Genomic DNA, 14,143 nt, shown 5'->3' with positions numbered 1-14,143 from the left:
GGTCGCTAGCCGTCTGAGGTAAGGTTAGGTACAGTGGGTAGGTATCTAGCCAGGCAAGGTAGAGATACCTACAGTACATACCTACGCTTCTTCACTTTGGTCGCTCAGGGTCGAAACGAAACATCGGAAATCGGCGCAGAAAAAAGAAGGCGAAAAGCCGGGAAGCGACTTTGCACATTGGCATGCATGAGCGAGCGAGAAAAAAAAAATTGTATAAACGCAAATGCTGTCGAAACTACAGATCAGACTGACGCATCAAGCAAGCTCGGGTGTTCAGGCCGAAGCTACCCGCTAGATATTTCCTGCTTGTGAAGTTGATTTATCAGTCAGTCAGTAAATAGGTACCTAGGTATGCAAACTAATGATTGATGAGGATATATGACTATAGCCTATCTTGGACTTGGATGGCAAGGTACTTGGTTCTTTGAAATTACCAAGTCATCTTTTTTTTCTCCTTGGGAATAAACACAAATAGTTAAAACACAGGTCGGGGTTCAACTCTGTTATGCGACTGAATTAGCCCGACGACCTTGGTGAACGGCCATTTTATCTCCTTTCAGCCTGATAATCAGTGGATCCAGGGCAGTCTCGTCGCATCAACCAAGTTAGCCTCAATCTGATACTCAAGGGGAAAAGATAAACTCCACAACCTATTACTTTGTAGGACACACATACTTTACCTACGGTGCGGCTCGCCGAGTTCGCCGTACCCACAAGCATTCGTCTCAGGCTTGTTATCATAATCCATACCATTAGCTAAGGTAGATAGGGTATCTAGGTGAATAAGGTAACACTGTGACTTGAGTTCAAGGTGAGTAAGATACTGCATCAAATAAAAAACCTCGGTCGAACGTACGTCGTAAGAGGGGGGAATGACCAGAACCACGCGTTCTATAGGGCAGACATGCACGCACAGCCAAAACACTTGGTGAATTTGTGACTGGTTTATACCCAATCGGGAAAGGACTGAAAACGGGATGACGTCGCGGAACAGTTGTGGCTTGACCCGTCCAACCGTCGTCTTCTAAAGACAGCTCCCTTTTGAAGCTCGTGAGGCCGTTGGATGGTTACGGATATGGTAGAAGAAGAAGAAGAAGAAGAAAAGGTGTCGGTTGCAGGTCCTGCAATGCGATGCAAGGGGGGATTCGCGTTTGCTCACAACTCCATCCACCACGAGCTGCTTTGACACGCGTGTTTTGCATATTTCCCAGGCACAACTTTGTTGCAAAAGTTGCCTTAGTTGGTAGATGTTCCAGGTCATCGAGACACTAAGACTGTTACGGTCTGACTGTTCTCACCTTGAATACGAACTCGATCGCTGTTAATGCTCAGACAGAAGCGGCCAACTCCACCTCAATCCACAAGGATGATCGATTGATTTCCTGTAGGGTGATTGCGGGGGAAGCTTGACGATGGTGGAAGACCCTGGGAACTGATCCCAACTAAATGGAGCTAGTCTACCTTAGGTACCTTAATTATAGATAACTGTGGAGGAGAGAATCACATTGAACCAATTTTGATAATTTCCATGTCTTAGGTTGCATAGGAAGAGCAAGAGGATGGCTACCCTAGGTAAGAGGTAGGCATCTATCTCACCTACACCTGCCTTGATCATCAGACATCTGGTGCCTTGCGTGCCTTCCTTGTAGACCTGGACTTGGGACCTGAACATGACCTACCTCCCAAAGGTACCTAGGAGGTGGGTAAGTAAGGTACCTAGAGGTAGGTACCTGGTACCCTACCTACCTCAGTCTGCTGCACAGTAATTCCTTTAGACCCCGCCATTGTGTGTGTTCAGGTACATCATATATCGGTAAGGGTTTGATAATAAGAAAAAAAACATGGCATGCGCTGCACCTCATGATAACCTGAACTGCCGTAATTTGTATTCCAACCAAGACAAAATCCATCAACCTCCCCTCAGAGTTGAATCACTTTGCCACGCAGTCCAATGTCCTCCCTTATATTAATCTACCATCACAACCTCGGCCACGCCAGCAAAACAATTTAACAACCAGGGTCACAAAGAAATAACAGAAAAGAAAAATGGCCGTCGACAAAAGTACGGCCGGCGTCGGTCCTGCCGTGCGGAAGAATACCAAGACCAACAAGAACCAGAAGAAGAACAAGAAACTCCCTCAGCTTCCGCCCAAGAATGATAACTTAGGCAACCAAGCCGATCACAAATCAGCTCAAGATGCCAAAAAAATCAACAAAAATCGCCACAGTAATGACACCACCACCACCTCCAACTCCAACTCCAGCTCCAGCCAGCAACCGTGCCTCACGTCGTGAGGTCGAGCTGTGCGAGAGGGAACGCGGCAAGCTGCAAGCCAAGTTCGGAGCAGATGCTACTGCCGAGGTCGTCGAGGATGCACTTTTGGCTTGGGAGAGGAAGAGAAAGCGGCTGGTAGACAAGAGGAAGTCGAAGCTGATCGAGAGGAAGGCCAACTTGGGTATCAAAAAGAAGGACTCGAGTATTGAGAAGAATAAGAAAAAGAACAAGGAATAGAAGCCCAAGCGGGATGCAGGATCCGAAAAGATCAAGAAGGAAAAGGCCTAACTGCTGCTGCTGCTGCTGCTTCACCCACTGCTCAACCATCGCCAAAAAAAGGGGGTTGGTAATTTTTGAACGACAATACAGGGCGAAAGTGATGTTTATCTGAGAAACTGCCTCATGTCGTGCTTTGGTCTTACATACCTAACCCATCGCGTTGTGTTTGAAGTTGCTGGTGACGAGAGAAAGTCGCATCGTCTTTTATCTTCGTTTTCTCAAGGGGCATTCGGTTCAACTGCAGCATTGCAAGCATCAGTAATGATTTACGTTGGTGACGACGACCGAAATCAGCTTTATCCTGACGGCAGTATCATTAGGGTTTGTGAATAGGTCAGGCATCATAATAGAACGAAAAGACGATAAACGTGAAGAAAAACAAATATGATATCTATATGACTATAGTACAAACAGATCAGGGACATAAACATGTCTTGTCTACACCGATAACCTACCTTTGCGGGGGACAAGATAGAACTAGTGGTTTTTACAATCAGTCCTGGGGGCAGCGCCCGGCCTCAAATATGTATTACAATGCGAACTTCTCCAGATTCCGACACCGGTTTTGTTCAAGGGCGATCCACGAACCCACGGTTCACGTCCTCATCTGCTGCTCGCTCAGTCTTCTCCTCTTTCTTTTCCTTCTCATTGTTGTTCTTCGTCTCACCCGCGCCTTCATCGCCATCCTTCTTTTGAACACTGGGAGTGTCGCCAAAAACCTCGCGGTAGTCCAGACCCTCCTGCTTGCCAAAGATGTAAACAGGGTTCTTCCTCTCCAGCTCGTCCTGTGCCTGGCGGTACTTCAAGCCCTCCTGCGAGACTTTTCGCAGCCTCTCGAGAAACCCCTTGTAATGAGAACTCTGCTCCTCCGCATCCGACTTGGTTTCGAACGTCTTGCGGCGCCGTTCCCTGACTTGATTATAGATTTTTTCCGCGCTGGACTGGGACATCTCCTCGATAGAGTATGCGAGATTCCAGTCGCTCGGTTTGCCATATACCCGCTCAACCACGCGAGGGCCCAGCATGTTACGTACCGTCAACACCATCCCGAGCAGCTCGCCGCCGTCCTTATCTTGGCTTTCCGCCCTGCTGCTCCCTGAGGACTTGGTGTTGCTGATTATGTCGGCTTGCTTCATGTTTGCCTCGATTTCGGCGGGGGCGGATTTGCCGTCGTTTGATTCCTTGGAGCCAGAAAGCATCTCGGACAGGACCTTCTCAAACTTCCTGATCCGCAGAGTTTCGCGCGGCTTCGCGTCCTTGTCTGTGTCCCGTGCAAACGGATCCGCGGCAGTGATTGAGGACTGCGCCCGAGAAGCCAGTCCGAGGATAATGTCTTTCAGTGAAAGCTCCGCCGTTTCCTTGGCTGTAGCAGACTCGGTAGCCTTGTCTTTGCTATTGGTAAGACTGACAGGTTCACTCTCAACCTCGCTAACCTCTGCTTCCTCTGCAGTCTCAACGCGGCCATCTGGACTAACGATGCCCTGCTCCATAACGCCAGTAGTCTGGATACTTTCTGCTGCAGCTCTGAGGTCAGAACTTGAAATCGCAGAAAGGAGCGCTTCGATTTGGGCCTTGGCCTTTTCGGCCGAGAGGTTAACCAACAGCCCACTCTCCTCTAGAGCGCGCTCGATGGCCTCCCTGACTGTAGCGATACCTCTGGCATCGTCTTCCATGGCTTCCTCGACGCGGTCCATCATATCGGCCCACATTTCCTGACCCAACCCCTCGGGACCCTCCAGAGAAGAGACGTCCTCATCGTCCTCGATTACAAGGTCCAGGTCCTCGATGACCCTGTCGTCGTCTTCCGGTGCAGGCTCCGGCACCGGATCCAGGCTCATAATCTCCTTTTCAAACTTCTCGACGGCAGCCTTGTTCGCTTCCTGCACCTCGTCGATTTCCGCATCGTTCACGGGCTTGGCAAAGATGTACATGAAGGGCGTCTCGCTTGGCCGTGTCTCAAAGTGTAAACGCAAAGACTTGCCGGGGAACCGCGCCGTGGCCTTGTCCAAGACCTTGTTCAGAAGATTCACGCTGAGCTTGAACTCCTCGTCGCCGAGCTGCCGGTCCGTCGTCCCGTGGATCGTGTAGTCCATCTCCTCGAGGGGTATGTACTGGAATCCAAAGATGCGCTCCGTGTTGTGGAAGGCCACAAAGATGCCATCCATGCGGCCCATGCGCACCTGCATCGAGTACTTGAGGAAGGCCGACCGGATCATGTCGAGGTACTCACGCTCGAATGACTCGAATTCGCCAAACCGATGGCGGATTTCGTATCCGAGACCACTCTTAATGTCTGACGAATCCATGCGGATCGAGAGCACCGCCCTTGTCTTGAGGTCGTACATACCGGTCCCCGGCAGCCTGGGGTTGTGCGCGTCAAGTTGCGACCGCATCAGGAAATCACCTAGTGTCGTGTAGTGGAAAGCCTCTGGATCCTCACGCGTAGACTCGCTAAGTAGATGTGACCTATCCCGATGATAGTTTTCAAACTCCTCCTTGGGTAGGGTAAGCAGTTTCTCCACTGACTTGCCAAGCATGCTCAGGATAGTAGCCTTGTCGAACTCCTTATCCGCGTCGATTGCGTAGGTGCCATCCTTGTAATGTAGAAACGCTGCCGCGGGGCCGCGCATTATCCGGGTGAAGTTGAAGGACTCAATCGGCGTCTCTCTGGTAAGGCTCGTGGTGGTGATGGTCCGCCAGCCCGAGATGAGGAAGTGAAAATGGGCCAGGGAGGCCGTCATGCTCGACGTAGATCCCGTGTATTTCTTACCGAGACCCGAAGCCATTTGGATGAGCGTCTGATCCTTGGACGAGGTCACGTATTGCTTGAGGGCAGTGAAGTCAAACTCCTCAATAGGCATGATCCTAGCCAGGTAAGGGTCAAAGTTGTATACCTGCGTCCTCGGACACTGCAACTGGTAGACCCCTGGGTTGAAGAGCACCCGGTCCAACCCATACTGGACCCCTGGGACTGGCGGCTGAGGCTTTTCTATCGGTTGAAGCTCTAGGTCGCTAGCCTTAACGTAGTGTATACTGTAGGGCTTTCCCAATTCTTTTACCACCGTCGGGCTTTCCAGTGTGTTAGAAGCCTGATCCTTACTTTTGTCCCAGGCGTCTCTTAGTTCTCTGAATGCCGATTGTTTCGCAGTACCAAGGTTTTCATGCTGTCTTGACGGGTCCGCAGGCGCTGTCTCGGTCTTGATCTCGCCATTTTTTGACGGCTTCGTCGTGGGCTGTTTGGGCGTGACCACTTTACTGGAGTCCTTAGTCAACGCCTTTTTCTTGTCCTTGGCAGTTGAAGTTGAGGCGACACCTTTATCCGCGCCCATGGCGCCTTTGAGAACGCCCAGAGCCTTTGTCAAGCGCTGCACTTCTCCGTCATCAGAAGCAGGCGGAGAGGACCCGTCTCGAAGCATATTGTTCGACGTCGTGGCATTTGGCCCATTCTTCTTCGCTGCCGCTATCTCAAGTAACAACCATGTCCAGGCGTGCTTGAGGGAAACATGTACCTCCTCAGGCATCATATTTGCTCCTTCCGTGATGGCCTGTGGTACTATGGGTGCCGTGGGCGCTATTCCCAGTTCCTTCCGCAGTCGAATCAGCTCATCTAGAGTGACCAAGTCTCTTTTTGCTAAACTGTGTACCAGTGAGCCAACAAACTGGACCTTGTTGTGCTCAGAATCTTGGCTTCTACTGAGGAATTTTGCCTGAGCGCCCTCTGGCGATCCCAACTTCTTCCATAAAATCTGCAATGCCAAATCAACGTCCTCGTGGATACTCCGTATACACTCTTCAACCCTTCTCAAAACAAGACGCGCGGCGTTCATAGCATCGATCGCATGTTCAAGAGTCGGATAATTGCGCACTATGCGAGTGTCACCCTTTGGGTATGCCATCTGTCTCCAATATTGCTCAGTTAAGTCCACGGCTCGGGCCATTGTCAATTTCCCGGAAGTGGGCTTCGCGGGTTTCTTGCCATGATCAGCGGGTGCATGTTTCGAAGAATCTTTGGAGAGCGGCTCGCTTTTCTCGTTCTTGCCCGATTCTGGGGTATTCTGCAACGACGCGTAGAGGCGGCTGCGCGCGATTCGGACTGAGGCTGTGGGCAAAACGGCTTTTCGGTATAGGGACTGTACACCGGGCGAAAGGAGCCGCGCCCTGCGGCTTTGTAAAGGAAACATTATGATTGCATGAGAAGTGAAAGAAAAGGTGGAAAAATAATACAAACGAGCAGAAAATGAATATTGAATTCGCGCCAAAAAATATATTAGACGCGTGCAACAGTCTAGGTCTAGTTCTAGATAGTCAATTGGATGCGATAGTTGTCGAAAATTTGCTGTACAAAGACTTTATCGATAAGCATAACCCAAGCCATGTACTTCAGGGGCGGGACCCCAGCTTGCAGGTACAATGTCGTCACAGGGGCCCCTGTCGGTTGGGTGGAGCTACACTTACGCGGCTTGGCGGTAATCCAGAACCCTTGCGACAGCTGTGGATATAACTACCTTACCTACCTTAGCTACCTACCTACCTAGGTAGCTTGGGATGTTGGTAGGTACTTGTGCAAAGTATATAATACCGACCAGGTAGGTAGGTAGGTAGGCGAGTATCTTCGTATACAAGAATTCGATCAGTTTCGGCCCGGCCACAAACATGGCTTGAGTTTGTATCGCGACAAGAGGCCCAGGCCCAAACAACAGCAGAGCAGCCATATCAAAGTCCGATCTCAAACTTGGTGCTGAAGGTAAACACCGCTTCATCTGTAAATCTGACATGCTTTGTTCTATCATCATGCAAATGCAAAGAACAACTTATTGCGCCTTACAAGCAATACCACACCATTTCGCCCATCAATGCTCGTCCTAAATGCTTGATTAAATTCAGACACTGCTCACTCGCGACGCGACCGCCCTGGCAGCCTCGCTCTTCGCTGCAGCCTCGTTAGCGAACCTGACTGCCTCTGCTCGCCTTCGGGCGCTCTCCTCCCGCTGGCCCATCATCTCGCAACTAGCGGCGAGCATGCCTTGCGCCACACTCCTCCAAAGCAAATTGTCGACTTTGTCTGCCTGTGCTGCCGCCGCCTTTGCACTCTTGAGGGCCTGATCGCCCACTACACCCTCGAACAGCCGGTAGCGCATGATGCTGAGTGCGATTGACAGACACTGGATATTCCGGGTTACTTGCGACGATGATAAGGCGCCTTGAAGGTGTTTCTTTACATCGTTGATACTGAGCGGTGGATTGTGTGAGATTGAAGCCATGACGAGGCTAAACACAGTTCTCAGATCCGGATCCGGGTGCGAGCTGCACAAATCTTTTATATCTTCGGTTATCACTGCCGCCTTGTTCTCGTCTCTATGACGTGGATCCTGCATGATCCAGAGACGGTTCAACGCAGAGAGAATGGAAAGCTCCCGTGGGATTATGCTCTGGGCGTCAGGTCCCGTTGGATGCCGGACTTTGAACCGTTCGTGCGAGTAAATTTCAATGGCCTCATCGAGCATGCATCGACCCTGATAGCAAACTGCCTTCATGTACATGGCCAAATCCTGGAGGTTTCGATCCATCTTTTCGTCCATCAGCGAGTCGATATTGTTGACACACTGCTGAACTTCAGCCCATTCACAGTGTGATGCCCGTGAAAGTCCAAGGAGAATGTTGACGTATATCTTCAGTTCGGAATGCCACCTTCCTCGTCGCATTGATTGCTGAAGGGTCCAGTTTTTTTCAACCGGTGCCCCAGGGGCTTCCAGCCTGGATAAAGAGCGCAACGCCTCCCTCCAAGCTTCCTGGCTCTTCATATCCGTATCTTTGCTGGCGTTGTTGTCGCCAGTAAAAGTGGTTTTATACATAATTGCAATGCCAGTGAGTGCATAACTATGAAAAGGTCAGTCAAGTCTCATCTTGGAATAAAGGACATGAGAATCTTACCATAAAGCATAAGTATCAGGTTTTGACATGAAATTAATGACTAGGAAGTCATGCTGTTCGTTTCCTATTCGTACAATCGCGCCAGTATCTGGACTGATGGTATTCTTCGACGCCGCATCCTTTTTCATTGGCAATAATAACTCTGAAGATTGCCAAGAGATGTTATGGATTTCATCTAATCGGTCCTGAAGACTCTTAATTTTGCTGAGAGTCGCATCCGGGCTCTTTTGGCGAAGGCTACATGCCAGGTCTAGTATCGACCTCAGCAGATCAACCTGAGCGAGGTGTGCCGAATCCTCCAGCTGAAATTTCGAGGCTTGAGCAATGCAAGCTTGGACGCGTTGAACCGCATCTGTCTTGTCGGTTTTCAGATGAATTAAGCCTTCAAGAAGCGATAAGAACACATAAACTGCACGATCGCCTCTTCGACTAGCCAGCGCCGTGGTTTCTCGGATCGTCTCGATGAGTGATGCCAAGTCCTGCGGGGCAGTTGAATTGAAAAGCAATGAGATCTTGCCTAGTCTCATAGCGTACGACCAATACATGTGTTTGTAGCTAATTGCAGTCAGTATCAGTTTTGGAAAATGACAGGATAGAAAGACTCACGTATCGCAATCATGAATGTGTCTTTGTAGAGCCACTAACGCAGCCTTATGGTTTCTCCTGTTGAGAACCTTGACAAGCAGGTCTTGCATGCAGTACTTCAAATCAGGAAATAGACGCTGCGCCAAAAAATAAAAAAAACTATGTCAGTCCATGCCACAGTGAGAACGCAATCGTAGCAATCAACTCACCTTTTCAGCCAACGCTATACCCTGTGACAACATTGTCTCAGCATACATGAGATCCTCTGTCTCCTCAAGCACGATGCCCGCATACCTTAGCCGGGCTTTAGCTTCAACACGACCGCTGAGCTTGCCGGAAGCTATGGCTCTGTCAAGGCATGTGAGCCCGGTTGCAACCAGCTTGTGGTATTCGGCAAGACCTTCTTCCGAGCACGAGCTAACCAGTCGTGGGGCGGCCGCCTGAGCCTTGTCCAAACACTCTTCCGCAACGTGTATCAATATTGTCTCCAGCGCAAGATGTGACTTTTGAATGCTCGGCGCAGGCGATCTAGCAACGGCAGGAGAGTTGGCAAGTGCGGGTGATCTCGACGGCGCAGGAGACCTAGAGCCGGTTGTTGACTTGGTCACACCTCCCATGTGCACCTTTTTCAAGGTTGGCGATCTCGACAGCGCCGGTGACCTATGTGACATTGCGGGTGATTTCGATATAGCCCTGGGTGTCGAGCCCGCCGGTGAGGGCGCTATGTTACTGCGCTCGACGCTTTTCGCGACCTGAGAGGGTGGCGGACCCTTCATTTCCGGGATATTGATCGTAATACCCCCGCCTGGCCTGACATGACGAGAAGCGTTTGAGATGGCAGATGGCTGTGACGGCTGTGACGGCTGCTGTAACTGTTGCGGCTGTACGTATTGCGGCACCGAAGGTAGCTGTTGATTCTGTTGCAAAGGCGATGGGACTTGCGGTCGGTGAGATGGCGGCTGAAAGTGGGCGACAGGCGGTGGGATTTGGGATGTTCGGTGGTAGATATGAGGCTGCTGATGAGCAAACTGGTTCGTAGCCGCGCGTTGACTGAATGTGGAATCGTAGCTCGGGTATGTCGAGGTTGAATTGCTCGGGTTAGAGTTGGTAGAATATTGGACCGGCGGGGGCAAAGGGGTCAACGGGGACGGGTCGACGAGGTGTTGCTGTGACGGGGGCAATCTCTGCTGGTATTGCTGTTGCTGCTGCTGCTGCTGCTGCTGCTGCTGCTGTTGTTGTTGTTGTTGCTGGTGGTGGTACTGGTTAGAAGAAGACAGATGGCTGGGCTGGTGTTGCGGGAGTTGGCTCTGCTGTTGCTGGTGTGCTTGGGATTGCTGCGGCTGGAAACTCTGTTGGGCATATGGCGGATACTGAGGGTGCTGTTGGTGGGTTTGGTAGCTATGATGCGCTCCTGGAGCGGCAGACACCTGCCCGTATGGGTTTTGGCCATTCATTTGGAACTGCTGTGCGCCATAAGGCATCGAACCGGGCTGCCCATTGTAGGCCTGCCCCGCCGGCGGCCCGGAGCCATGGTAGTATGCCATCGCATCGACGAGGAGGGAAGGCGCGTCCAACCTCGGATTACGCGATTGTCGGATAAGGTACAAAGGCACGCATTGTAGGTTTCGCGACTAACTTTCGCTTTGCCGCCGTTGTCGGCTTGCAGCGAAGTATCAACAATTTGGAGGATGTTGGAGGAGGAAATAGTCAAAGTCTTGGCCAGACATTCATTCCCAATAAGTGATTCGATCACGCTGAAAGAATGGCATCCACCACTGACGATACGTCAAAGGGACGTGCATTGTATTTTCTGGGCACGAGGGATCGACACGGAAACTATCCTTGTCTATGCTTATGTAATCGAGACACACTGTCAATGGGAGTCTTGGTTTCAAGAACGGCCTTAGTCCATCCGCCACGTGCAACTGTCGGACGGAGCTTTTTAAAACAAATTTATTACCACATTATTATTTCTAGGTAACTAACCGGTGAGGTAGTCCAAAAACCCTCCGCCAGTTGAAATCGTGCCGAGGTCCAGAAAATGTTATGGAGCAGCCTGCAATTAATCTCTACAATGCGTCCATATTACTGGTACAAATAAATGTTCGATTACGATCGAATCGAGCTCCATCGATGTATTCCCTGCCGAAAGCCAAAGTTCCGTCGTAATAGGGCCCGCTTGGTTTCGATTTGGGTCATACCCCTGGATGCGAATTCTATGATAACCAAGTCAGATCCCAGATTCCTGCAGATTTCGAATACAATTCTCGTGATTTCTCAGGTCAAATATCCTCATCTATAATTTCGTTCCTTGAAATTGGTTTCACTTAGTTTTTGTGAACCTGCTTTTCTTTTTTTTTTTTTTCTCTTTTTTTCTCTCCCACTTTATCCCGTCAATAAGTCGACAAGCTGCTCCGGCCACTTGGTCTTTCTGTCAGGATGGCGAGCTGGCTGGGATTGGCAAGCACTCGCTTTAGCCACTCTCCGTCACCACTAGTCTTGCGCACCAAAGATGGAAAGGAGAAGAATTTAGCTGATTTGTGCAAGGAAAGCACACCTCCTTGCCGCCTTAATCCTCTCCTCTTCAATGGTCACCTGCAGACTATGTGGACGTCGGTCAAGTACGAGGGTCCCTTGGTTTACTACAAGCGCAAGGTCTTTCAAGCAGACTCCACATACCTTGGCTCCTTTGCCGTCGACTTTGCCGTCGATCCCTTCGAGGAGCATGATGCAAAGCTTCCTCCGCGCACCGCCTACTACACCGATGAGGAGTTTGACAAGCTGGGTTCCGATGATAGTCGACCCATGTTAATCGTCCTGCATGGTTTGTCTGGTGGCTCGTACGAGCTGTACCTGAGGGAGGCGATTGAGCCCCTGATTGCGGATGATTCGAACTGGGATGTTATCGTCGTAAACTCGCGCGGATGTGCCAACAGCGAGATCACCAGCGGGGTCTTGTTCAATGCTAGAGCAACGTGGGATGTTCGACAGGTTGTGAAATGGGCTCACGAAAAGTATCCCAACCGCCCTCTATTTGGCATTGGCTTTTCTCTTGGAGCAAACATCATCACCAACGTAAGCAGGCTCTACTTTCAGCCAGGCATTTTTGAGCATATATTAACCATATGTACAGTACGTCGGCGAGGAAGGAGCAGGCTGTTTGCTCAAGGCTTGTATATCTGTTGGTAACCCTTTTGATCTGGAAGTCTCCAGCAAGGCTATGCAAAATTCGACCCTGGGACTTAATGTCTACTCCAAAGTCATGGGAAGTAAGTGATATACCACAACAGCATTCCCTATTGACTTGAACATTACTGTGCCTTCGCATGTTCGACGCGGGATGCTAACAAAAAGGCAACAAATAGATAATCTCAAAAGGCTCATCGCCAAGCACAAGGAGAGCTTATTGAAGCACAGTAACCTTGACTTCGACGCGATCGAGAAGGTCACATATTTGCACGAGTTTGACAGGGCTGTACAGTAAGTCCTGATGAGTTGCGAACGACGAACTCAACAAACCAGATGTTAACCAACTGCCAGATGCCAGAGCTGGGGTTACCCCACGGAGAGCGCTTATTACAGAGATGCATCTTCGTCCGACTCTATACTAGCAATCAGGATCCCTTACTTCGCCATTAGTGCCGCCGACGACCCGGTCGCTGTGGACCAGGCTGTTCCCTACCAAGAGTTCCAAGTGAACCCTTATACGGTCCACTGCAGCACCTCTTTGGGAGGGCATCTGTCTTGGTTCGAGATTGGAGGTGGCAGATGGCACGCCCGCCCTGTAAGATAAATACATTATGGACTCTCCAAGTTCTGCATCAGTACTAACAAGTCACAGGTGGTGAACTTTCTGCGTGAAATGGCTGCCAACATTGATCTCAATTTCAACAAGGCCAAGGTTGGGAATGATATGGAGCCCAAAGGTGCTGAGGAGCATGGTTTTGATCCTATGAGAAGGAGGATGAGAATAAATCCGCAACAGCTGAAAGACGACTAGACATCAACATCGCCATGACCCGCTGATAACCTGTCCGCTTACCTATACCGCATAGAAATAGACGTCGATTTAGATTTCAAGCATTCTCACTGCATAACACCCCATCTAATTCCCGAGTTCAAATGTTTCCCTTGATTTTGATAATGTGACTCAACATAGCCCGAATCCCCATAACGCCTTGCAATGGTATCGAAAAAGAAAGAACACACAAAATATCAGGCAAAGGAAACCTTCTTCTTCTTTGCCTTGGTTGCTTTGGACCCTGTGGCGGCCAGGTCGCTCACTCCATCATCATCCGTCTTGCTACTCCTCGATCTCTTCTTTCGTAGCGAGTTCTTAGTATCTTCGAGCTTCGCCTGGCGTTCTGCCTCTTTCTTTTCGGCCTCTACGCGCCTGGCCTCACGAATCTCCTCCATCTGCCTAGCCTTCATGATCTTGGACTCGATCTGACCCTCCTTCTCTGCCTGGACTATCGCAAGGATAGTATTTATGCTCTCCTGAGATGGCAATAACTGGTCAGTACTCTCGAAACAACAAACAAAGACTCAAATACTTAAGCATAGAAGAGCATTAGCTTACAGGGTCGTCGACAAAAACCTTGCCCTTCTTCTTGCCCTTGGGCTTCTCGACGCCGACCGGAGTGATCATGTTGAGCTTTGGCACGCCGAGCTCCTTTTCCGTGTACACTCTCTTCTTTTTCTTCTTGAGCAAGTCCGCAATCGACGGGCGACCCTTGGCCTGCGAAGTCAGAGGCGGCTTGTTGCTCCCCGTGCCCGACTTCTTTGTCCTAACGAAATTGCCTCCATCGGCCTGCGAGGACGATGACTTGTTGTTCCGGAGGTTGGCCACCTTGGCCGAGTGTTTGTTTTTTATCGTCTTTGTGCGTGAGATGCCCATTTTGATCTTCTTTTGCTTGGTTTATTGGGAGGGGGGAGTATGTATTGAAGGTTGGTGGATATGATTCTGGACGCGATTTTCCCAGTACAGAATCGTTGCCCGTTTATAGATGCGCCAAAATGGAAGGGTCGCTTGTGAACTTTTCCCGCCGCCGAACTTTTTTTCGCCGCCCTGGC

General features: G+C 50.2%; 5 protein-coding genes across 5 annotated transcripts; 2 read left to right on the top strand and 3 right to left on the bottom strand.

Annotated features, from left to right (window-relative positions):
* Nucleotides 1-2,197: 2,197 nt before the first annotated feature.
* PgNI_01968 (uncharacterized protein) lies at nucleotides 2,198-2,512 on the top strand (the record flags this gene model as incomplete). The annotated part of the gene is made up of 1 exon (XM_031122039.1): nucleotides 2,198-2,512. One exon carries the CDS (start codon nucleotides 2,198-2,200, stop codon nucleotides 2,510-2,512), a length of 315 nt encoding a protein of 104 aa, XP_030986680.1.
* Nucleotides 2,513-3,123: 611 nt separating this feature from the next.
* PgNI_01967 (uncharacterized protein) lies at nucleotides 3,124-6,735 on the bottom strand (the record flags this gene model as incomplete). Its single annotated transcript, XM_031122038.1, has 1 exon — nucleotides 3,124-6,735. One exon carries the CDS (start codon nucleotides 6,733-6,735, stop codon nucleotides 3,124-3,126), a length of 3,612 nt encoding a protein of 1,203 aa, XP_030986668.1.
* Nucleotides 6,736-7,047: 312 nt separating this feature from the next.
* On the bottom strand, nucleotides 7,048-10,614 carry PgNI_01966 (uncharacterized protein; the record flags this gene model as incomplete). Its single annotated transcript, XM_031122037.1, has 4 exons — nucleotides 7,048-8,431; nucleotides 8,486-9,040; nucleotides 9,092-9,207; nucleotides 9,280-10,614. 4 exons carry the CDS (start codon nucleotides 10,612-10,614, stop codon nucleotides 7,435-7,437), a joined length of 3,003 nt encoding a protein of 1,000 aa, XP_030986669.1. The 3' UTR covers nucleotides 7,048-7,434.
* Nucleotides 10,615-11,207: 593 nt separating this feature from the next.
* PgNI_01965 (uncharacterized protein) lies at nucleotides 11,208-13,156 on the top strand. The gene is made up of 5 exons (XM_031122036.1): nucleotides 11,208-12,145; nucleotides 12,204-12,339; nucleotides 12,436-12,550; nucleotides 12,611-12,854; nucleotides 12,912-13,156. Exons 1-5 carry the CDS (start codon nucleotides 11,510-11,512, stop codon nucleotides 13,068-13,070), a joined length of 1,290 nt encoding a protein of 429 aa, XP_030986670.1. The 5' UTR covers nucleotides 11,208-11,509; the 3' UTR covers nucleotides 13,071-13,156.
* Nucleotides 13,157-13,179: 23 nt separating this feature from the next.
* On the bottom strand, nucleotides 13,180-14,073 carry PgNI_01964 (uncharacterized protein). The gene is made up of 2 exons (XM_031122035.1): nucleotides 13,650-14,073; nucleotides 13,180-13,567 (listed from the first exon to the last, which is right to left on the bottom strand). The coding sequence occupies exons 1-2, from the start codon at nucleotides 13,965-13,967 to the stop codon at nucleotides 13,286-13,288; spliced, it is 600 nt and encodes a 199-aa protein (XP_030986671.1). The 5' UTR covers nucleotides 13,968-14,073; the 3' UTR covers nucleotides 13,180-13,285.
* Nucleotides 14,074-14,143: the final 70 nt, after the last annotated feature.

Source organism: Pyricularia grisea (assembly GCF_004355905.1).
Source record: "Pyricularia grisea strain NI907 chromosome Unknown Pyricularia_grisea_NI907_Scaffold_1, whole genome shotgun sequence".
NCBI lineage: Eukaryota > Fungi > Ascomycota > Sordariomycetes > Magnaporthales > Pyriculariaceae > Pyricularia > Pyricularia grisea.
This window is presented reverse-complemented; position numbering and strand designations above follow the sequence as displayed.

Bases quoted from the DNA above. Each gene is read 5' to 3' on its own strand.
- PgNI_01965 (XM_031122036.1), top strand. From the start codon at position 11,510: ATGGCGAGCTGGCTGGGATTGGCAAGCACTCGCTTTAGCCACTCTCCG. The intron at 12,340-12,435 runs GTAAGTGATATA...GGCAACAAATAG, and splicing joins CTACTCCAAAGTCATGGGAA to ATAATCTCAAAAGGCTCATC. The intron at 12,855-12,911 runs GTAAGATAAATA...AACAAGTCACAG, and splicing joins GCAGATGGCACGCCCGCCCT to GTGGTGAACTTTCTGCGTGA.
- PgNI_01964 (XM_031122035.1), bottom strand. From the start codon at position 13,967: ATGGGCATCTCACGCACAAAGACGATAAAAAACAAACACTCGGCCAAG. The intron at 13,568-13,649 runs GTAAGCTAATGC...TTGCCATCTCAG, and splicing joins AGGTTTTTGTCGACGACCCT to GAGAGCATAAATACTATCCT.